The sequence below is a fragment of the Martes martes genome (genome assembly GCF_963455335.1).
Source record: "Martes martes genome assembly, chromosome: 17".
Lineage (NCBI taxonomy): Eukaryota > Metazoa > Chordata > Mammalia > Carnivora > Mustelidae > Martes > Martes martes.
In genome coordinates this window covers 47,838,365-47,862,725 of record NC_137905.1, presented here as the reverse complement: position 1 = coordinate 47,862,725, position 24,361 = coordinate 47,838,365, and the positions used below count along the sequence as shown (strand labels likewise).

The following is a 24,361-nucleotide window of genomic DNA, read 5'->3' as shown; positions in this document are numbered from 1 at the left end:
GAAACATTCTGGTTTAATAGAAATATTGTATACATTGATTTTGGTGATTACATAAGTGTATACATTTGTCAAAATTCATGAAGTTGTAAAATTGAGATTTATGCATGTTACTGCATGCAAATTATACCTCAATAAAATGTTAGCATATAAAAGTGCTGGTCACAACCCACTGAAGTGATTTGGGACCTACTGGCAGGTTGATAAACACTAGTTCACAGGACCTGTAGGGTTGGGAAAATGAGCCCATGGGTACAACTTAAATGTCCTCCGAGCCTTGCAGAATTCCTCTTCTAAGCACATTTCATAGAAATTTTTAGAGAACTGAATAAAAATTTCACATATGACCATTCTCCCTTTCACCATTTAACATTACTGAATACCTACCATGTGTTAGGCACTAAAAAGACAGAATAGATTTGGCAGTCAACAAATCCCTACACTCTTGGGAGCTTATATTCTCATGGAATATAAAATTCTGACACTTCCCTCTGAGCCGTTCAGTCAACTTCAGATCAGATGCGTCCTTCCTAAGCCTCTCCTTTGTGTAGTATCTGCTAAATGTCAACGTTCTGAATGAAGTCCTTTATGTCGGTGCCCTCACGAGGCTTCTCTGCTGTGTGGTCACCCGATCACTGTGACATGTCAAGCCCTGGATAAATACTCTTTTATAAAATGCTTTGTCTTCTAGGACAGGTCTGATAATTAGACTATTTCCGCACCCATTTGAGGTATTAAAACATATAATTTTTATGGAGTTTCTTTCCTGTGCAAATTGTCTGGGGAGGGCAAGTCTTTATCACCCTCATCGTCAGCATGTACCCGCTGATGAATTATGAGACTTGAGCTCCAACTGAAGCCCTTCCCACACTCCTCACATTTATATGGTTTTTCTCCAGTGTGAACTCTCTGATGGGCTTGAAGGTATGAGCTCCAACTGAAGACCTTACCACACTCCTCACATTTGTACGGTTTCTCTCCGGTGTGGACCCTCTGGTGGGCTTGAAGATAGGATCTCTGTCTGAAGCGCTTACCACACACATCACACCGGTATGGCTTTTCTCCTGTGTGGACTCCACGATGAGCCAGAAAATTTGAGGCCCGACAGAATCCTTTCCCACACTCCTCACACTGATATGGTTTCTCCCCAGTATGGCATCTCTGGTGGGCTTGAAGCTGTGAACCCACACTGAAGCCCTTCCCACACTCTGCACACTGATAGGGTTTCTCTCCCGTATGGACTCTCTGATGCACTTGAAGACTTGAGAACTGACTGAAGGCCTTACCACACTTCTCGCATTTGTAGGGTTTCTCTCCGGTGTGGATTCTACAATGAACGTTAAGATCTGAACTCCGGCTGAAGCCCTTGCCACATGTCCCACATTTGTATGGTTTTTCTCCAGTGTGGCCTCTTTGATGCGCCAGAAGATTTGAGGCCTGACTGAAGCCTTTCCCACATTCCTCACATTTATAGGGTTTCTCTCCTGTATGGACTCTAAAATGAATGTTAAAATCTGAGCTACGACTGAAGCCCTTTCCACATGCATCACACTGATATGGTTTCTCACCAGTGTGGCCTCTCTGATGGTCCAGAAGATTTGAGGCCCGGCAGAAGCCCTTCCCACACTCCTCACATTTGTAAGGTTTCTCTCCAGTGTGGCTTACCTGATGGGCCTGAAGGTGTGAACCTACACTGAAGCCTTTCCCACACTCTTCGCATTTGTAGGGTTTCTCGCCTGTGTGGATACGACAATGAATATTAAGGTGTGAGCTGTAACTGAAGCCCTTGCCACATGCCTCACATTTGTATGGCTTCTCTCCAGTGTGGATTCGCTGATGAGCCTGTAGTCGCGAACGCCAGCTGAAGCCCTTCCCACACTCTTCACATCTATAAGGTTTCTTTCCCAGGTGGACTCTCTGGTGGACTTGAAGATATGAGCTCTGACTGAAGCTCAGCCCACAGTCCTCACATTTATAAGGTTTTTCTAATGTGTGGACTATCAGAGGAGCTTGACAATGTGAGCTTTTCCCGACGTTCCTCCCACATTCCTCATATTTGTGTGGATTCTCTCCAGTGGGGACTCTCTGGTGATGGCGAAGAGATGACCTCTGTCTTAAACCCTTAAACGATGTGTCATACTTCAATAATTTCTCTCCGCTATGGACCCTTTGATGGGCTCGAAGGCTTGAAAGCCGACGGAAGGTGTTTTCACATTTTTCACATTTATAGGGCTTCTCTCCTACATGGGCTGTCTGGTTAGTTTGCAGATGACAGCGCTGAATGAAACGTTTCTCACGCTCCTCTGCCTGGTAGGCTTTTCCTCCCGTGTGGTCTCTGCGGTGAACTTGAAGATGTGAATTCTGATTAAAGCCTTTAACAAACCCCTCATCTTTATAGAGTGCATCACCTCGTTTTTCCAACTGAGAACCAGTTCCTTGAATACTGACCATGGAATCTTGGCACTGGGTTAATTCCTTTGTAACCTGTTGCCAGATCTGCGAGCAGAACAGCTCTTCATGTGGCAGGAACTTTGATCCAATTTCTTGAAGAGTCCCCAGGTCATTTAGATTCTTGTCTCCTAAAAGAATAATGAGAATTTAGAGAAGAGGCATATAAACACTTGGTTCAGAGATGTCAAGGCTATAAACTTAGGTCCATTGAGAGTCATACTAAGTTTTACATGGGAGAAACAGGTTAGAAATTTAGTGGCCGCAGATTAAGAAAAATACTTCCTAGGGAGTCTCTACAAAGATGAAGCTTCACTTTACTCAAAGCCTTGTCTTTGCTTCAGCATATGTCTGATAAATAGCTTCCACATAATTCTTCCCACTGCACGCACATCTGACCAAACGTTCAGAATGTTTAGTAAGACAGACAGATTACTAGAAGATGTCCCCAGGCAATGCTGAAAACCTTTGCTTGAAATTATTTCACTGCAAGTCTATTCTATGTTAGAAGCCTTGAAGCACTGGGTTGATTGTAAAGACACGTGTTTGGGAGAACCTATCTTATCACATAAGTGCCTAAAGTTCAGAGTATAAGCAGAGAATGGTCTTTTACCTCCTGCTGGGAAATATTCTTCAGGACAGTAATGGGGGAAGAGGTTTACAGTACCATATATCATTCCAAAACCTCACAGCAATAAAGTTCCTATCACCTCCAGGGGGGAAAATACTGAAAAATCAGAAGCTTAATCTTTTATACCAGAGCAAGAACTTGTGAGGAGGAAATTAACAGGGTATGGTACAGATTCTCAAAGTCAATACTGGTCAGGAAGAGTTATGTTCTCCTTGGAACTCTATTCCACCAATGAGATACACACCTAGCTACCTGCTTCTTTTCAGATCTCTCGTCAAATAACACCTTATCCATGAGGCCTCTTTTCCCATCCAATTTCCAGCAGTAAATTCTCCCTATCCCTCAACACTCCTGGCCATCTGCCTGGCATTCGCTTTACACTGTTTTGTCTTTAAACAGCACATGTTACATCTGACATACTATATATGTATGTCCTTTATCTTTTTGTTTTATGTCTTCTCCCACCTGAACGCAGCAGCCACAAGAACAAGCATTTTCACCGCTCCCAGAACCCTGTCGGTATCCAACAAAGACATGTTGAAAGAATACTAAGTCCCAGTTTGACTTCTTTGTGGAGTTTGAACTATGCTTTCTTTTTTTTTTAAAGATTTTATTTATTTATTTGACAGACAGAGATCACAAGTAGGCAGAGAGGCAGGCAGAGAGAGAGGAGGAAACAGGCTCCCCGCTGAGCAGAGAGCCCGACTCGGGGCTCGATCCCAGGACCCTGGGATCATCACCCGAGCTGAAGGCAGAGGCTTTAACCCACTGAGCCACCCAGGTGCCCTGAGTTTGAACTATGTTACAAGAGTAAAAGAGCTTTTCCAAGTAAGTTATCTAGAACAGGAAAAGGACTGGAAATAGCAATTTTGCTGGGAAGCTGAAAGGCTTCAGCAGATGCTGGGCTAACCTAAGTGGAGGTTGCTGATAAGAAAATTATGCTGATCACAAAATCACAGCAAGAATCCCTTGAAAGGAAAAAAAGAAAAAAAAAGCATAAGGCATAAAAGTGGACATGGGGCCTATGGATTAATTACTTCTGAAATTTTTGTACTCTCCTCCTTTGTGTGTAAAATTTTTCCCTTTTCACATAGGAGTCAATCTTTAGAGCCTCAGGAATAATTCTCTGAAAGCATGTTTTTGTATGGACAACACCAGTTTTCCAAGTTACAGGCTGGGACTCAGTGAGTCTTTAGTGGCTTATGACAAGCATTAAGGACACAGGACAGTATTAGAGGTGCTTCGGAAGTAAAGGCTTCTCTGGATGAAATGCTTGCTAGAACTATAAAAACACACAGGGATGACGGTAGGTGACACCATTTCCTGTAACTCTCTTTGGGAGATGGGTAGCTGCAGTGAGGAACATCTTCGAAGGGAAAGACTAACTTGAAAGCTAGTTATTACCTAAGAATTTTTCTTTCTTTCTTTCTTTTTTTTTTAATATTTTATTTATTTGACAGAGATGGCAAGTAGGCAGAGAGGCAGGCGGTGGGGTGGGGAGCAGGCTTCCTGCTGAGCAGAGAGCCCAATGCGGGGCTTGATCCCAGGACCCTGAGATCATGACCTGAGCCGAAGGCAGAGGCTTAACCCACTGAGCCACCCAGGTGCCCCAGAATTTTTCTTTCTTGATAAAGTGTATTTATTTTCTTTAATAGGAGACCTGCCTAAAAAGTGGCTATCAGAATCTTCACTCTAAAAAGTCATTCTTCACCAAGACAGTATGATTCACTACTAAAGACGGCAGAAAAGCCACACAGGGAAAAGGATATTCAACTTGGTTACAAGTGCAAAGTTAAGCTTTCATTAGATGTGGGGGATTGTTTTTTTTTTTTGAGAGACAGAGAGAGAGAGAATGCACAAGAGACCCAGTGGGGGGTGGGGTGCGAGGGAGAGGGAGAATCTTAAGCAGGCTCCATGCTCTGTGAGGAGCCTGATATGGGGCTCGATCCCACTACCCTGAGATCAGATCTCAGCTGAAATCAAGAGTTGGATGCTTAGCCGACCGAGCCACCCAGGTGCCTCTAGGTGTGGTCTAACAGATACATAGCTATGTGTATCCAAAAGCACCTAATAAATTAGGATTAGATTAGATAATCATGGGGAGGGGGGGCTGATCTAGACAATGCCTTCATCACACATTTCTATTTATCACCCATTTAGTATGTCCACAACTAATGAAAAAAAAGTCCATGTAAACCATTATCATCTCATTTATTCACCCAACAAGTATTTATAGCACAGTCTGTCCTCTGCCAAGTGTGTTGTATACACTGAAGACAAAGCAAAGAAGAAAACAGAACTCCTTCCCTCCTGAAAATTATATTCTAGTGGGAATATAGTGAGATAAACAAAAATATATGCTAATATGGTAAGTGGTGATCAATGCTAGACACCAAATCAAACACAGTAAGGGAAAGGAGAATGGGGGAAGAAGAAGGGGTCACGAACAGGATGGTCACAGGAGGTCTTTCTTATGATGTTCTGATTTGAGAAGAGATGGGGGGGAAGGAAGGGGGGGCCGAGAGGATGACAGAGAGAAAGGGCACTCCTTCCAGAAGGAAGAACAAGTAGAGAGAGGCTGATGAAGCAGGGCTGTGAGGGGCAGAGCAGAGCGCCAGCACTGGACAGGACAGACCAACACGGGGGCAGGTGACAGGTCACGCGTGCGGAGGGATGGGGGCAAAGCAAGGAGCAGGAAGCTGGGACATCATAAGCCACTTTAAGTACTCAGCTTCTACTCTGAATCAGGTAAGACGCTACCAGAGATTCAAGCAGAGGACAGGATCTGACGAACATACAGAAGAATCACTTCAAGTGCAAAGGATGGGAGGAAGAGCACAAGAAACTGCCGCAGAGTTCACAGGCCCGGCCCTGCTGTGGAGGCGACAGGAAGCACGGCCGACTCAGCCGCACGGCTCTCACCTGAGATGCCGTGGCCCTGGGTTGCTGTCTTTATCATCCGAAGCTTTTCTCCCCTCTCGCGCTGGAGTATTATGTGTGGGGTGAAGGGCTGATGCCCTGTCAAAAGGCAAGGACAAACATTTAAAGTTTAAAAATAACTAAACTACTAAAAATGTGGTTCTAACTGTATCATCTTTAGGACATCAAAATCAGTGATTTCCAAACTGTTAATTACGACCCATCAGAAGATGATGTTTGAGGCAAAAATCCAGGATATGCGGGTGTTTCATGTAAATTACTGGAAAAAAAGGTCTGTTTTCTTCAGACCCTTTCTACCATTTCTCACATGATTTTCAGCAACATGCAGTTATTGCCAAGGGCTATGATTATTTTCTACCTTATTTCATTAAAAATGATGGTCCAAGGGGAGCCTGGATGGCTCAGTCAGTTAAGCATCCGACTCTTGCTTTTGGCTCAGGTCACGATCTAAGGGTCCCGTGATTGAGCCCTGCATCAGGCTCCATGCTGGCCGTGGAGCATGCACGGGATTTTCTCACTCCCTCTCCCTCTGCCCTTTTGCCCATTTGCACATGCACACATACACTCTCACTCTCTCTCAAAAAAAAAAAAGCTAGTACAATACCCTACATATGTGTCATGACCCACTAATGAGAGATGACCACAGCAGTCATCGAATCAATTTATGGCTCATTTATAAAACACACTTTGATGAGACCAGAAAAATGTCAAACAGTTCAAGAGCTCCAAAGGATACACGCATCCAAGGATACAATAAACACTGCAGGGGGCTGAAGTCCATAGGGCGCCTGTCCTCACCCACAGAGAGCAGGTTCCTGAAGTTCTCCAGCATCACGTCTCCGTACAGCTTCCTCTGGGCGGGGTCCAGCAGCCCCAGCTCCTCCTCCGTGAAGACCACCGCCACGTCCTTGAACGTCACTGCCTCCTACAACACCAAGCACATGCAAACTCAATTTTGCACCCAATAGCTGCTGGGAGAAGGAGCACTGAGAAAACCGGAAGGGATGTGTAGGAAGTAGTTTCAGATTCTAAGAGACAAAAGTCAATTTTACTACAATATAGGTAAACATTTCAGGTAATACATACTGTAACATGTTAGATTTTTTTCTCTCCAAAATAAATACTAAAAAGAACTTTCAAATAAATATTAGTCTCCTGTCTTAATTATTTTCTTAGGATACGTTCCAAGAAGGAAAAAACTGCAAAATCCAAGAATATGCCACTTCAAAATTACTATGTACGATGGCAGGTTTCCTTTTCAACTTTTTCTGTATTTTATTCTTCCCCTCAGAAAATTTAAGTAGCCCTAATTCTCCATACCATACATAACACTGAATATAACCAACGTTTTTAAGTCCTATGTAATCTGATTAGTAAAAAGCAACCTATTTTTCATTTTGTACTTATTTGCCACTTAATAAACGATTACATTGTCATATATTTACTGCCTATCTTTCTTCTTTAGTACCTTGCCAGTCAATGTCCTTTGCTCATATTCCAATCAGGGTTTTATTTTATGACTGTAAAATTTCTACTAGAGACTTAAAGCTTTAAAAAAAAATATATATATATATATATAAGTAACGTCACTCATATTTTGCTATTTTTCCTGGATAGCTTTGTGTATGGCATGGTTTCCCAACCTTGACACTACTCACATTTGGGGCCAGATAACTGCTTTTGTGGGGGGCTGTGCCCTGCATTTTTGGGTGTTGGGCAGCAGCCCTGGCTTCTGTGCACTAGAGGCCGAAGCCTCCTTCAAGTTGGCGACACCAGAAATGTTGCCAGACACTGCCTGGGGGCAAAAAACACCCATGAGTAAGACCAGCTGGTGTGCAGTACAGTCTTAACTATTTTATATGGAAACTGTGTGTTCGTCACAGGAGCCCTGCATATCCAGGAGCCCTGAATGAGCAACAGAGATCCTAAAGGAGCCACTGAAGAGTGACCATGAAGAGGCAGTCTCATTAGCTGTGGTGTCTTCCATATACGACAGCAACTAAGCACACACAGAAAGGCCTAAGTCCTCAAGAAGAATTAATTTCCCTTGCCTCCCTCTTTACCCAGAGTCTTTTTGGATACGTTGGACCTTTGGTTTCCTGTGTGAGCCTAAGGAGTTTCCTAAAATTCTACAATCCTATTTCTTTGGAATTAACATGCAGGGGCGACCACTTACCACTCTTGAGGCTGGTCAGAAACTATAGGCAGTAAAAAAAGCATCAGTATGTCTTCCTGTACTAGCAGACTTTTTAAAATTAAGAACATTATTACTTTGATAAAAAATAAATCAATAGGTAAATAAAAAATATAAATCAGGGGTGCCTGGGTGGCTTTGTTGGTTAAGTGTCTGCCTTTGGCTTAAGGCATGATCCCAGGGTCCTGGGATCGAGCCCCGCATCAGGCTCCCCACTGGTCATAGAGTCTGCTTAAGATTCTTGCTCTATCTCTCCCTCTGCCCCTCCTGCTCATTTTCTCTCTAAAATAAATAAATATATATTTTTTTAAAAGGACTCTTGTTTTCTTATGGGAAAATATAGAAGAATATTTTCTCCATGTGATTCATCAGTTATGCCTGGCTACACGAGGCCATATCAGAGTGTTCTATGTGCAAAATTCCCAAGGTACTGCCTAGCAAGTGTCCTTTCTCAATTTAGATTCCTAAAACATTAAGAACAAATAGCAAACGCCTCAAAATTCATTTTTGAGGAAAATGGTTATGTTAGGAACACCATTAGTACAGTATACTTTCAAGTATGTCAAAATCAGAATTTATTATAATGTCACTTTCCTGGGTTTGCTTTTTTAAGCTTTTATTTAAATTCCACTTAGTTACCATGCACTGTAGTATTAGTTTCAGGTGTACTATATAGTGATTCAACACTTCTTCCAACACCCGGTGCTCATCATAACAGTGTTCTTTAACACAGTAAAAATTCTAAATGACCAGGGTGCCTGGGTGGCTCAGTCATTAAGCATCTGCCTTCAGCTCAGGTCATGATTCCAGGGTCCTGGGATCAAGCCCCACATTAGGCTCCCTGCTCAGTGGGGAGTCTGCTTCTCCCTCTGCCTGTCCCTCTCCCTGCTTGTTCTCTTTCTCTCAAATAAATAAATAAAATCTTAAAAAAAAAAATTGTAAACTACCTAAATGTCCAAGAATGGGGCAAAAGTTATGAGACACACACACAGTCCATCAATTCAAAGGAATATGATATAGCCATTAAAAATGTAGGGAATAGGGGTGCCTGGGTGGCTCAGTGGGTTAAAGCCTCTGCCTTCGGCTCAGGTCATGATCCCAGGGTCCTGGGATCAAGCCCCGCATCGGGCTCTCTGCTCAGAGGGGAGCCTGCTTCCTCCCCACCTCCGCCTGCCTCTCTGCCTACTTGTGATCTCTCTCTGTCAAATAAATAAATAAAATCTTAAAAAAAAAAAAGTTTCTATAAAAAAAATGTAGGGAATAACAAAAAAGTAGGAACTATAATATTAATCCATTAGAAAAAGCATAATTTTAAAATTTTAACTATATAAACTATTACAACTATACAGTTACGAATGCACATAAGGAAAAGAACGTGGGAAAATGAAAACAGTTTTTATAAGGAAAATATAGTAAAATGGGAGATTTTTTTTTCACTGCTAGTGACCTTTCTCCTCTATTTTACTTGTGAAATTATAAAAGGTGATAAAATAAAATAACAAAAATTAATCTACACTAAAATAAAAAGCGGCGATCCTCTGGCACAGAAGAGATTTTGAAATGCCTGCTATTCTGTTTAACCATTTTCAAGAATGCATCTAATCACTGAGAAATGAGACAATGGTTTAAAATCTAGAAAGAAAGCCCAACTCACCTTGAACTTGGTCATTTTGCCTTCGTCCTTCTAAGGAAGGGCTGAGTCCGGAGAAGGCACAAAAGGGGAAGGAGAAAAAAAAAAGCCATCAGAGTTTGGCCAAGACTGTCCTTAACCCATTTGACTAACATATTATCACTACCCATATTTCATGCTTCAAATCAAAGAGCCATGGTGCCCTTTCCTCAGGGGGCTTGATGGGCAGAGGGTGGGCTGGATTCCTGAGACCACTGACCCCTTCGGCTGAGAGCCCCTGCACAATGAACAACCTGCCCAACCACACGCAAGTTCTCCTTGTCACTTTTAGGGTATGAATCTAATTCTAGGGAGCATGGACATGGAGAATTAAGTACCCAGGTTGAGAAAGTAATCACCGGGGTCAAATGTTTTAGGTCCACTTACTAGCTGTGAAATCTTCGACAAGTTATTAATGTCTCTGTGCCTCAATTCTTTCATCTGTAAAAATTGAGGGATTAACAGTGCCGATTTCATAGGATTATTTTAAGAATTAAATCAGCAGGTGCAGGGCACACAGAACACTCTTAGGGTATCTTATTTCTTAGTAGCTGTAGAAAAGCAGATAATATTCACTAACATAAAAGCTGTCCTCATAAATGGTTTCTATCAATGGAGCCTTTGAAGGCTGTCGCTCTGTCATACAAAAATCACCTTTAACTTCCGAAATATATTATTCTTTCTTGGTCAGCATACCTTTTTTTTTTTTTTAAGATTTTATTTATTTATTTGACAGAGATCACAAGTAGGCAGAGAGGCAGGCAGAGAGAGTGGGGGAAGCAGGCTCCCTGCTGAACAAAGAGCCCGATGCAGGGCTCGATTCCAGGACCCTGAGATCACAACCTGAGCCCAAGGCAGAGGCTTAACCCACTGAGCCACCCAGGCGCCCTTGGTCAGCATACTTAACGGGATGCCTTTGCAATAATATTTAAGATTACATGGATGACTTGTTTTCCTGCATAAAATGAACAGAACCTAAAATTTACCCTTTTAACCATTATTAAGTTCATCATTATTATTATTATTCATTAAGTGCATTCCTATTGCTGTGCAGTCATCACCACCATCCATCTCCAGAACTTTTTCGCCATCCTCAACTAGAACTCTGTACCCATAAAACAACAGCTCCCCATCAGTCCACCCCTCAACCCCTAGTAACCACTACTCTACTCTCTCTCTGTGAATTTGACTATGTGGACACCTGTGGGCTTTTCTTTCCGTTGTTGTTAACAGAGGACTGTTTTTTGAAAGATATGAGACCTTGTCAAATTTACTGTTAAAAGCAGGACCTTGAAAAAGACTCTCATGAAGGTGAAGAAAAAGTAATAAAAACCTGTGACTCCAGGGTGCCTGGGTGGCTCAGTAGGTTAAAGCCTCTGCCTTCAGCTCAGGTCATGATCCCAGGGTCCTGGGATTGAGCCCTGCGTCAGGCTCTCTGCTCAGCGGGGAGCCTGTTTCCTCCTCTCTCTATGTCTCTCTGCCTGCCTCTCTGCCTACTTGTGATCTCTGTCTGCCAAATAAATAAAAACAAAATCTTTAAAAAAAAAAACAAAAACAAAAACCTGTGACTCTGCAAGATTTATCTACCCGTAAGTGAGGTAATCATTGTCATTATGGCATTCAAACTAAGAAGGTATAATAAACCTAGTAAGTGATTAAAAACAACAAAGACAGCAGTGGGTGGCTTTAACTGAGCACCGAGTACCTGTCAGGGACCTTACGAAGCACCTGGCACACAGTTTGGTGAAGGTACTGCCCGCGTACCTATGACGAAGCTACTGTTGCACAAGTCGTGTGACTTCGGTCCAATCGCCTACACCTCTGCGCCCATCCTCAGCTACAACAAGGAGATCAAAACAGAATTTCAGCCCAAGGGTTACTGTGGCAGAATAAATGAGCTAATCTGTGCGATGCCCCTGGCACGGTACCTGGCATTTTGGGAAGTTCTCACTCAATGATGACGAGAACTGTGGCTTCCATTTAACAGATGAAGAAACTGAAGCTTGATGAGGTCAAGACACACGGGTGGAAGTGGAATCCAGCTCTCACACCAGAACCGGTATTCTAGATGCTTCTCTGCTGCTTCTGAGGACAAAAATACGCTGATGGGACTCCAAGGTCTCACAGGAAGAGAAGCAAGAGCTGAGACTAGGGTTGACAGACACGGAAACGGGAAGATGACTCTGAAGCCAAAGGAACTGCTTGAGGGAGAAGAGAACAGCGCTGTCAAGGGTGTAGGCTCTGGAATCAGACCACCAGTGTGTGACTACTGCATCCCCAACTTGCCAACACTCTGTCTCAAAGCGTAAGCTAAAACTGGAGATAATAATAATAATGGCAACAGTGATATTACCAACCTCAGGGGAAGGGTAGTAGGTCTAAGTGACTATATGCCAGACACTTGGAACAGCGTCTGGTGGCTTAAACATTCAACACAAGTGACTCGGATGGCTGCTTCACATGGAACAGCCAAGGAACCCCTTCCTCGGGGCGGAGGCAGGCAGAGAGTGGGTTAGATTCCCAAGATCAAGCCCTTTCCAGCTGAGCACCTCTGGGCAGTGAACCACGCCCCAACCACACGGGTGGCCTGGATACAAGTTCTCCTTTTCACTCTCAGAGTAGGACTGATTCTGGGGAGGGTGGAAACTGAACATACAATAATCAGGTTAAGAGATTATTATTGGTTAGTTTTATTACTTATTAGTTAATTACTATTCGTTACTCCTCCATCTTTAGATACAGGAACCCTAGTATGGAAAAGGGCAATGGAAAACTTGCCAATCTTGGCAGAAATAGGCTTCTGGGATCTGTGATTCACTTTGTTCTGACTCTATTTGCCCAAAAACTTCTGCTCAGTAAGAAGTGTTCTGAAGGGAAAAAAAAAAAAAAAGAAGTGTTCTGCAGGGAGCGCTTTCCATCACCTCTGGGGAAAGGGGGATAATTGGTAAATCAATCTTGTAATTAATACTGACTCAGCCTTATAGCTCAAGCACTTGAAACAGTGCTTGTAACAGAAACTGCTCAGGAGACACTCAGCAGTCAGTGTCAGGGTCTTAATGAATGAAGATTTCTTTGAGTTATTAAAAAAAATTTTTTTTTTTTAGAGAGGGAGGAAAAGAGGCGGGTGGAGGGGCAGAGGGAGGGGAAGGGAATCTTAAGCAGACTCCACACCCACCATGGAGCCTGACATGGGGCTCTGCCTCACAACCCTGAGATCACAACCTGAGCCAAAATCAAGAGTTGGACACTTAACCAACTGAGCTAGCAGGCACCCCTGAGTTGTAAAACTTTGAGGCTGATCCCAGGTTGGAGGATTTGGAGAGCAGGTGTTTTATTTCCAAGATTTTCCTCCAAGTCTTTCACAATATTTGCAAGACCGCAGTCATCTTTGGAAGGAAAAGAGCCTCTGGATTTTTTCCCTAAGATTTTATTTCTTTATTTTAGAGAAAGATGGTGAGCACAGGTAGGAGGTGGCACAGAGGGAGAAAGAGAGAGGGAATCCCAAGCAGACTCCATGTCAAGCCCAAAGTGGGGCTCAATCCCAGGACCCCGAGATCATAACCTGAGGCCAAATCAAGAGTTGGACACTTAAGCAACTGAGGCACCCACGTGACCCGTTTTCTTTTTTTTTAAGATTTTATTTATTTATTAAGATTTTTAAGATTTTATTTATTTATTTGAGAGAGAGAGAGACAGAGACAGAGACAGACACACACACACACACACACACGCACGCAAGCTTGCACGGACATATGCATGAGTTGCGGGAGGGGCAGGGGAAAGGGGAGAGCATCTGGATTTTTAAAACTACCATCTCAGGGCGCCTGGGTGGGTCAGTTGGTTAAGTGACTGCCTTTGGCTCCGGACATGATCTCAGGAGTCCTGGGATTGAGCCCCACATCAGATTCCCCGCTCAGTGAGGAGTCTGTCCTTCTCCCTCTGCCCCTCATCCTGTTCAAGCTCTCTCTCTCTCTCAAATAAATAAAATTTTAAAAAGAAGAGAGAGAGAGAGAGATACAATTACCCTGTCCCAACTTGCTCACAGTTTGGTGATTATACATTGCTACCTGGCAGAGTAGGGTATGGGGTCCTCTGGGTCCCCCAAGGCCCACAGAGCAGGTTCTACATAAACATGGCTTTTGCTGAGCTGCAGGGGATAACTGAGTTCTATTAGCCCAAGAGAAGTAGAATCACCGGAAAACCTCAAGAGAACAAATGCTATGATGGGAATGAATACAAATCAGACGCAGCAACAGATAAGCAGGTGGGTGGGATTCAACCTCTGGTGATGTGAGTCCCAGTTTTATCTGCAAGGCAGCAGCAAAGCCTTGAGGAAGGAAGGGTAAAAGATCCCTTTGTCTTGTAATCAGATTATTCTCTCAGCAGAGAGATTGGAGGGGGACGTGGCTGGGATCAGAGAGGACTGTTTGGAGGATGACGTCAAGAATCATTTACTTCTTGGAGAGAGAGAAAGATAGTGGCAAAAGTAGGAGGACCCTAAGCTCGCCTCCTCCCACGAATACAACCGATAACTATGAAATCATCCTAGATAGCCCAGAAATTGACCTGAACACTGACATAACAAACTCGCAAGTAAAGGTAGAGAAGAAGCCAAGAAGTGTGGAGCCAAGAAGTGTGGAGCCTTGATCTGGGAGAGAAACAGACAGTGGCCTCAGTGGGGAAGAGGGAGCCATGGTTGTGGAGAAGAGTGAGAAACAGGTAACACACAGGGAGCATGAGATGGGAAAATGAATCCCCATAGCCATGGACTCAGAAAGCAAGAGGGGCCATATTTCAGGAGTTCTTGCAACCAGCAGGGCTGAAAGCCTGTAGTCTGAAAGGTCAGTGAGCCTGGCTCAGGCAGAGCCTGGAGACATCGTTCTTGGAAAGAAGGCAGGACAAAACACCTGTGGACATACAGCGTGGAAGCAGCGATCGGAAGTGTGCCTGGGGCACATAGTGGGGAGGCTGTCTGCTTATCCTGGGAGTGTGTTCCAGAGAGGCTGCATTCCTGGAGAGACCCTTCTGGAACAAAGAACTGGCAGGAGCCACTGGCCCTCCCTCACCCCTCAGCATAAACACAGAGCCACTTGCAGGAACCATCACAGCACTGACGCCCCCTATGTAACTTGCTTACACCAAGCAAAGCACACGTCGGAGACACTCCCCGAAGCACCAGGCACTGGGGAACAGAGGACACTACATGGCAGGACACTACAGGACCTCTTCTTCACAAGGCCATTACCCTCCAGTAAGGGAGATGTCATTGACTTTCTGAACACAGAGAAGCGGACACAGACTTAGACAAAATGAGAAGACAGAGGACTCTGTCCCAAATGAAAGAACAGGATAAGGCCATGGCCAGAGATCTCAGTGAAACAGATCTAACTAACATGTCTGATAGAGAATTTAAAGTAATGGCCACAGAGATACTCACTAGACCCGAGAAAAGAGTGGAGGACACTGGTGGGCCACTAACACAGAGCTAAAAGAGTAACCGAGATAAAGGGCTCCATAAATGAAATGAGAAACACACTCAACGGACTGAACAGCAGGCTGGAAGAGGCAGGGGAACCAATTAATGACTTGGAAGACAGAGTAATGGAGAGTAATCAAGCTGCACAAAAGACAGAAAAAAGAATTCTGCAAAACAAGAATAGACTTAGGGAACTCAGTGACTCCATCAAACATAATAACATTCAGATTATAGAGATCCCAGAAGAAGAAGAGAGAGAAAAGGGGGCAGAAAAGTTATGTGAAGAAAAAATGCTGAAAACTTCCCTAATCTGGGAAGGAAACAGATATCCAGATCTAGAAAGCACAGAGAACCCCCAACAAAATAAAAAAAAGCACATCCACACCGAGACATATTGTAATTAAAATGGCAAAAAATGTAGAGAAACAGAAATTTTGAAAGCATCAAGACAAAAGAAGATAGTTTCTGTGAGCACTGGGTAGGAAAGGAACTCAACAAAGACTTGCAGAATGACTGCTGCAATGAACAGCTGACAGATATGTCGTGTAGATCAGGGCCTTATTATTTATCTCCTACTCTATGCTAGCCAAGGATCTGAGACACGAAAGACACAGCAGTGAACAAAGCAGGCAAGGACTGTGATCTCATGCAGCTGATATTATAATGGGGTCAAGGATATTAGCAAACTGATAAAACAGTGAGAGGTATTTTTGAGAAAAATAAGGAAGGGTCAGGGCACCCAGGTGGCTCAGTCAGTTAAGCATCCGACTCCTGATTTCAGCTCATGATCTCAGGGTCATGAGATCAAGCCCCATGTTGGGCTTGGTACTGGGCGTAGAGCTTGCCTGGTATTTTCTCTCTCCCTTTCCCTCCACTCCTGCACACGTGCTCTCTCTCTCAAAAAAAAAAAAAAAAAAAAAAAAAGGCATGGTAAAAAGAGGTGAAGAGATAAGAAGAAATGGAAGAAAGGGCTGTTGCAGAGTAATTTTTTGTCAAGGAGGCTTCTCCCACATTTAACCATGAAACCTGAACCAAGCAAGGGAGAGCGCATCATGCAGATATCTGGTACTGGAAGGATGTGGAATTCAGCCAGAGAAAAAACAGAAAATATTTTTTGTTAAGAAGCATGAGTCTGTTCTCTCTGCCAGTGCTTCTCAAATTTTAATGTTCCATGAATCAAATGGAGACCCTGGGAAGGTATAGAAACCTCTGTCTCACCCCTAGAAATTCTAAATCAGAAGATCAAGGATGGAACCTAAGAATCTACCTTTTGAACAATATTCCAGATGATGCTGATGCTGTTGGTTTCTGGGTCACTATGAGAGTAGCAACAGTCAAAACAACCCTCCAGATATCCTCAGACAGACTAAAGACTTGAGGTTTTCCCCTTCAACTCTTCTTCTAACCACAACAGAGCAAAAAAGAGAAAGTAAATACACTGCAATCTTCTCTTTCTCTCTGGTTCTAAAAATGGGATTAGAATCAAGATTTGTTAGGATCAGAAAGAATACCAAGGGCACTCTAAGCACCTAATTTTACCCACAAGGAAACTCAAGTCATTCATAAAATACTCTCAATTTTTGCTGACATTTAATAGCAACTGACTTAGTACATACCATGGCACCATTTCCACGAATGGTGTAAATGTGCTATCTTATTTGATCTTCATCCCCATTTTACAGGTAAAGAAGATGGAGCACAGGGGGCACCTGGGTGGCTCAGTGGGTTAAAGCCTCTGCCTTCAGCTCGGGTCATGATCCTAGGGTCCTGGGATCGAGCCCCACACTGGGCTCTCTGCTCAGCGGGGAGCCTGCTTCCTCCTCTCTCTCTGCCTGCTTCTCTGCCTACTTGTGATCTCTGTCTGTCAAATAAATAATGAAAAATAAAATCTTTAGAAAAAAAAAAAAAAAGAAGATGGAGCACAGAGAAACAGCTCCGTTCATGATCAACCAGTGACCAATAGGAAAGTCAAGATTTTCACCCAGAGCCTTACCTACTAGGACTGTGGTTCTCAACTTGGACAGCACATTAGACTCACAAAGGAACTTAAAAAAAAAGGGGCGGGGTTCAGGCCTTACTACAACTAATCAAATCAAGTCTGTGGAGGTGGGCAGCTGAGGTATGCACTCCTACACCCCTCCTACTGCCCCAGGCCACAATCTCATTGTCCGGCTAGGACACTGCACCAGGCACTAATGAACCTAGGCAATATGGCGCCCAAGCCCTTGTCTTACAAGCAGTGGTTGTCAACTCTTGTGTACATCACACTGTAAGGCCCAAGATTCCGTGTGCTGCCTATACAATTTTGAGCCTCACAGGGCCCAAAGGCCTAGCCATGAGTTACTCTGCTCTCTCCCGATACCGCCCTGGCCCCTGACCCTGGGGGAAAGGCTCCCACCCAGCTACTTCCTCTATATATGAACCAGGGTCTAGATTCGATACTATTTGACATCTTTTATTCCAACCTCACCATGAGCCTGCTAAATCACAAAGCCAGTCTGTCAAAAACCCAACTTCCAGAGAGCACACAAGAGCCCTCATTCTCCTGACCACTGACCCCAACCTGCCTCTTTTCACTAGTACCCAATACAGGTGTCTCCACCTGGTTATTTGCTGCCACTCTAGTCATAAAGGCAAACCCCCCTTCCTCTCTCTGCTTCCCAACCCTGCATGTGACAGGCTTCATATGGTCCTATGTAGCAGGCTGTGCCTCTTGGTTCTGGGGGAACCGTAGTGTTAAAAACCATCTTTCTCAATGGAGTAAACTTCTCCATGTTGCCACACAATAGCCTGTATAACTTTAAGACCCGAAAAAATTCACCCTACCAACTGGACCAGATGCACCCCACTCAGTCCTCAACCTAACAGGCTTTATCTCCCTGCCAGCCTGTCAAATTATTCAGACAAGCTAATCACATCTTCCTTCGGGAGCCAAAGGTCACTTTACATTCCTGTCACTACAAAAGCCCCCTACCACAGCCCCTGCTGGTTTACTCTATTCTTGGGCGCAAGCCCCACATGGCCCTACATGGCATGTAATGTCCTCCTCCCAAGGGCCGTGGGTAAGCTGGTGCCAATGACACCTGCCCAGTGTCAGGTGTTATGCCTTCAGCCATCTCATACTACCTAGAACAAGGATTTGCCTTCCTACACAGGGTGAATAGGAGGTGATCAGAAGAGCCTCAAAATCACCCAGAAAGCTAATAAACACAAAAACCCAGGCTCATTGATACAGTAAAACTCCTAGGTCTTTATAGTCTCTCTATTTTTTACCAAGTTCCCTAAAGTGATTTTGATATGACCATAGTTTGAGAACTACCATGTTAGTCTATCCTGCCTCTCCAGGAGTTACCTGAGCTGCTGAAGGACACCCAGAAATTCAAGGGCAGGGTTAGACCTGGCACTCAGGCCTCCTAAGTCCAAACTCTCTGCTTCTCTCCATTGTACGATGCCCTTGGAGGCCTAAGGAGCAAGAGTGACTCATGAATGCCCTTGAAGGCAAATCCCCGGAGTGAAAACAGAGCTTCCAGTAAGACCAGTGTCATCTGACAAATACAATGCAAGTTCCATAGCGTAATTTAAATATTTCTAGTAGCCACATTAAAAAACGATAGAAGAAGCAACAGAGCTCAATCTTTACAATATATTTTATTTAACCCAATATATCCAAAATATATTCAACCTATGATCAACATAAAAATTCAATTCAACCTGCAATCAACATAAAAATTACTGAGACATTACACTCCTTTTTTTCATACTAGTCTTTGAAATCCATTGTGCGTTTTATACTTATAGGACATCCCAGTTAGCACGAGCCATATTTCAGGTGCTCAATTATCACATGTACCTGATGGCTACCATATTGAATAGTGATGACTTGAACCTTTTTAAAGCAACCAAGACCAAATAACCATCCCCCAGGGACTTTCTGGGTTCAAGACAGCAAATTAGTGTTAGTTGTAAGTTTAACCAATGGCTATTACAGAAACTATTCATTTTTGTTCAACTGAATGACAGAACTGAAGTAGTGAAAACAGTAGGCAGGTGAAAAAAAGAATACCTTAAAGTCCCCTTTTGCCCTTTCGATAACTTGCTGCATTTTTCATGTCACATAGCCAACTAAAATAGAAAAAAGACAACTTTAGTCTGTAATATATCGAGGATTTACAACATGCCAGGAACTATTTCAAGCACTTTACATAGCATATCTCTTTTATTATTTATTTACTTACTTATTTATTTTTTTAAGATTTTATTTATTTATTTGACAGTCAGAAATCACAAGTAGGCAGAGAAGCAGGCAGAGAGAGAGAAGAGGAAGCAGGCTCCCTGCTGAGCAGAGAGCCCGACATGGGGCTCGATCTCAAGACCCTGGGATCATGACCTGAGCCGAAGGCAGAGGCTTTAACCCACTGAGCCACCCAGGCGCCCCAGCATATATCTTTTAATATTCACAAAAACTTTAGGAGGTGGGTATTGAGAGTCCTATTTGGACAGATAAGAAAAGAGGCACAGAGAAGTTAAATACTTTGCCCAGGGTTATCCAGTCAGAGCGCCAGAGCTGGGTTTTAAACCAAGCCGCTCACGTTTGATCCTGTTCTGCCCCGTACTGACTGTGCCGCCAGGTCATTTATTCAATGGTCTCTGCTTGTCTCTTCTTCTTCTTCTTCTTTTTTTTTTTTTTAAGATTTTATTTATTTATTTAACAGAGAGACATTACAAGTAGGCAGAGAGGCAGGCAGAGAGAAAGAGACGGAAACAGGCTCCTGCCAAGCAGAGAGCCCAATGCGGGACTCGATCCCAGGACCCTGAGATGATGACCTGAGCCGAAGGCAGCAGCTTAACCCACTGAGCCACTAAGGCACCCTTGTCTCTTCATTTTTAAAAGGCAAATAATAACAGCATTGTTATGGAAAAGGAGTACATTAGTACATGCAAAGCACTGGAACTTCTCCAAGTTGTTAGAGGTGCCCAACAAGTTAGCTATTCTACTCATCCCCATTATGATCTCCGTGCATTAAGTAAAAGATGAAACATTAGGGGCGCCTGGTCGAGCGTCTACCTTTGGCTCAGGTCATGATCCCAGGGTCCTGGGATCAAGCCCCACATTGGGCTCCCTGCTCAGCGGGGAGCCTGCTTCTCCCTCTCCCTCCTCTGCTGCTCCCCCTGCTTGTTTTCTCGCTCTTTCTGTCAAATAAGTAAATTAAAATTTTTTTTTCTTTTTTTAAAGATTTTATTTATTTGACAGAGAGAGGTCACAAGGAGGCAGAGAGGCAGGCAGAGAGAGAGGGGGAAGCAGGCTCCCTGCCTAGCAGAGAGCCCGATGCGGGACTTGATCCCAGGACCCTGAGATCGTGACCTGAGCCAAAGGCAGAGGCTTAACCCACTGAGCCACCCAGGCACCCAGTAAATTAAAAATTTTAAAGGACTTTATTTATTTATTTGACAGAGAGAGACGCAACGAGAAAGGGTACACAAGCAGGGGGAGTGGGAGAAGAAGAAGCAGGCTTCCCACTGAGCAAGGAGCCCAGTGCAGGGGCTTGATCCCAGGACCCTGCGATCATGACCTGAGCAGAAGACAGACGCTTAACCACTGAGCCACTCAGGTGCCCCAATAAATAAAATCTTAAAAAAAAAAAAAAAAGAAAGAAAGAAAGAAACATTAGCATCGACTTGTTTCTAAGGAAATTTGTTTTAGACCATGACATATTGGGCATAATGGTACATCAGCTTTTGAATACTCTTGAAAAAGTTGGCGGTATTCCGCAGCCCACCACAAGTGAGATCAAAGATAAGGAATGTGAATATAGATTATCTTCCTATTTTCTTTCCTATCCCAGGCTGGGGCTCCCCTTTCAATGGTTACATGAGTCACACTTACTGACCGAATTAATTCTTCTCTGATAACTTCTAGGTTGCTGCTGGGCACTCTGGAAAGAGTATGACAAGGTCCAGGAAAACAGTGGTCCCTGAAGCCAACAAGAGAGAAAAGAAATCAAAGTTATATGCCAGTGGCAAGGGCAACCTGAAAGGAGCAAAGACAACCCATCATCTTCCCTAACTGCAACTCTTTCTAACCTTCTCCTATGAGTAACATTCTCCTCATTGCCAAGAGTGAAAAGCTTAGAGTTGCTGTCAATATCTCTGTGAGAGAATGAATATGACCCCCTAAAACTCTTATGTTGAAGTTCTAAACCTCAGTTCCTCAGAATGTGATGATATTCTGGGTTCAAAAGTCAGCAAATTAGCAGAATATATTATATTTGGAGATAGCTTAAAGAGGCGATTAGCTTAAAATGAGTTCTTTAGGGTAGTCCCTAAACCAATCTGACTTATGTCCTAGTAAGTGGAAATCCAGACACACAAAGGGACAGGAGAAACAGGCACATAGAGGAAAGGCCATGTGAGGATGCAGCGAGAAGACAGCCAAGGGGAGAGGTCTCAGAAGAAACCAAACCTGCCAACACCCTGATCTTTGACCTCTAGCTCCAGATGTGACAAAATAAATTTCTGTTGTTTAAGTCACCCAGTCTATGGTATTTTGTTACACCAGTCCTGATGTATTAATAAAATATCCCTTCCATTGGTCTTCATATATAAACAATCTGTGATAGCTTTTCAATCCCACCGACTCAACATTTGGGTTTGCTTTAAAATACTCAAGGAGAGAGGCAACTGGGTGGCTCAGTCAGTTAAGTGTCTGACTCTCGGTTTCCGCTCACATCATGATTTCAGGGTTCTGGGATCGAGTCCCGTGTCAGGCTCTGCACTTAGCCAGTGTCTGCCAGAGATTCTCTCTCCCTCTGTTCCTCCCCCTGGGTTCTCTCTCTCTCTCTAAAGTAAATGAACAGAATCTTTTAAAATACTAAAGGAGAGCTACAAAATGTGTAAGCCTGATGATTCACAGACCTGTACCCCTGGGGCAAATAATCCATTATATGTTAATAAAAAAAAATTAAAAAAAAAAAAAAAAGCGGGGGGCGCCTGGGTGGCTCAGTGAGTTAAAGCCTCTACCTTCGGCTCAGGTCATGATCCCAGGGTCCTGGGATCGAGCCCCGCATTGGGCTCTCTGCTCAGCCGGGAGCCTGCTTACCCCTCTCTCTCTCTGCCTGCCTCTCTGCATACTTGGATCTCTGTCTGTCAAATAAATAAAATCTTTAAAAAAAAAAAAAACTAGCAAGGATTGACTCAGGGTGATTGTTACATAGGACTTCATTATATTATACTTCGGGTATGCTTGGAAACTTCCATAGTAGAGTCAAGGAACTAACTATGAATACTGGGGTAACGATATCATAAAATAAATAAACACACATTTAAAGACTGCTGAACAGAAATGCACTAAAATGTTAAAAAAAAACTATCTATATTCTAGTATTAAGAGTTATTCTTATCGCTTTTCTGTATATATTTTTATATTTTCTAACTTCTCTATGATGAGTGTGCATATTTTCCATAATGAGAACATGAATTATAAATATTGTCTGAAATAAAAGTAAATGGGGATGCTTCTAAAATTTTATAAAGAAGCCCAGACTCATGAATCCTGCTTTCTTTTTTTTTTTTTAAAGATTTTATTTATTTATTTGACAGATAGAGATCACAAGTATGCAGAGAGGCAGACAGAGACAGAGAAGAGGAAGCAGGCTCCCTGCTGAGCAGAGAGCCAGACGTGGGGCTGGATCCCAGGAACCCAAGATCATGACCTGAGCTGAAGGCAGAGGCTTAACCCACTGAGCCACCCAGGTGCCCCATGAATCCTGCTTTCAAAATACTTTACAATAAAATTCCAACCTACCTCTATAACTTGATCCCAAATGACTCCTCTGCAGCCAGTTTCCTACGGTTAAATATTTATATAGCTTATTTTTCTGTTTTGTTTCCTAATTCCAATTTGGGGACTTCAAACTTTGGGACCAAGGATATCCACAGATAAGGCACACACACCCTGGATTCAAATCCACTTCAGCCACTAGCGGTGTGACACAGGGTAAGTAAATTAGGCTCTTTTGCCTCCATTCCTTCGTCTGTACAATAGAGGCAATAACAGTATTCACTTGAGAGGGCTTTGTGAAGACTGTTAATTTTTATAAAACCTTCCGGATGACGCTTAGCACTCCAGGTGTAACCATGAAGACTATCACTCATGCCCTGTGCATGTTCTCCATATTTTCCCTATTATTTTACAGTTGCTCGTGAATGAAATACCTTCTATCACCGCAGAAGAGGAAGACGAAAGCTAAGTACTGGCGCAGCGGGGCTCTGCTGCCAAGGAGTCCTCTTTCAGAAGTCAGGAGGCGGAAAAGAAAGGAGCCTGAGATGCTACAGTCTGGTCTGTGGCCCTGCAAAAACCGCAGAAGGTATTTGTGGGTGACGCTCTTTCTAAAACACGAGTCAGAATTAGTCCGGGCACAGCCTCCTGTCCCGCATGGATAAGAAAAGTCAGCACCACTTGGAAGTTTCCAGAGAGGTAACTTTTCTGACTACCATTGTAGTGTTTATATTCACAACTAACACCTTGCCACACGTCCGAACTGCTCCAAACATTTCACTTATACTCTATACCATGAATTTACAAGACAAATGTGTAAGGCAGGTAATATCCCCGTTTCCAGGAAAGGAAACTGAGGCACGGAAAGATCAAGTTCTAGGAAGTGACAGAGCCGTGTGGAAGGGGAGGGGAAAGCGAGCTGGGCAGCGGGGAGCCGGGAGACCCTCGAAGCCTGCGGAGCCGGGTCCGCCTCCAAGCCTGAGACCCGCGAAGCGCTCCAAACGTAGAGGCTCCGGCAAGGGGAAGGCAGGCGGCCGCCCCCGCCCCTCAATCTAGATCTCTGCCACTGGCCGAGGCTTTTCCTCCTTGTGACCTAGGGCCCGGAGCAGCTGATCTCACGGCCAGGTCAAAAACTTAAAAAAGGTCGCGGGGTCCCGGGGATCACTCACCTCCCAGAAAGAAACGAAGGCCGCGATGTTAACCTCCCGCAGCGGAAATACCTCCGACTCTGC

General features: G+C 43.7%; 1 protein-coding gene across 1 annotated transcript; it reads right to left on the bottom strand.

The window, feature by feature from the left end:
- On the bottom strand, window positions 1-24,361 carry LOC308358589 (uncharacterized protein). The gene is made up of 10 exons (XM_080828845.1): window positions 24,299-24,361; window positions 23,567-23,700; window positions 21,244-21,327; window positions 19,419-19,477; window positions 11,808-11,964; window positions 11,644-11,716; window positions 9,865-9,905; window positions 6,815-6,941; window positions 5,999-6,094; window positions 1-2,576 (listed from the first exon to the last, which is right to left on the bottom strand). The coding sequence occupies exons 7-10, from the start codon at window positions 9,877-9,879 to the stop codon at window positions 748-750; spliced, it is 2,067 nt and encodes a 688-aa protein (XP_080684971.1). The 5' UTR covers window positions 9,880-9,905; window positions 11,644-11,716; window positions 11,808-11,964; window positions 19,419-19,477; window positions 21,244-21,327; window positions 23,567-23,700; window positions 24,299-24,361; the 3' UTR covers window positions 1-747.

Coding starts and splice junctions, on each gene's coding strand:
- LOC308358589 (XM_080828845.1), bottom strand. Junction 6,095..6,814: donor CAGGAACCTGCTCTCTGTGG/GTGAGGACAGGC, acceptor GCCTTTTGACAG/GGCATCAGCCCTTCACCCCA. Junction 2,577..5,998: donor CCAGGGCCACGGCATCTCAG/GTGAGAGCCGTG, acceptor TTATTCTTTTAG/GAGACAAGAATCTAAATGAC.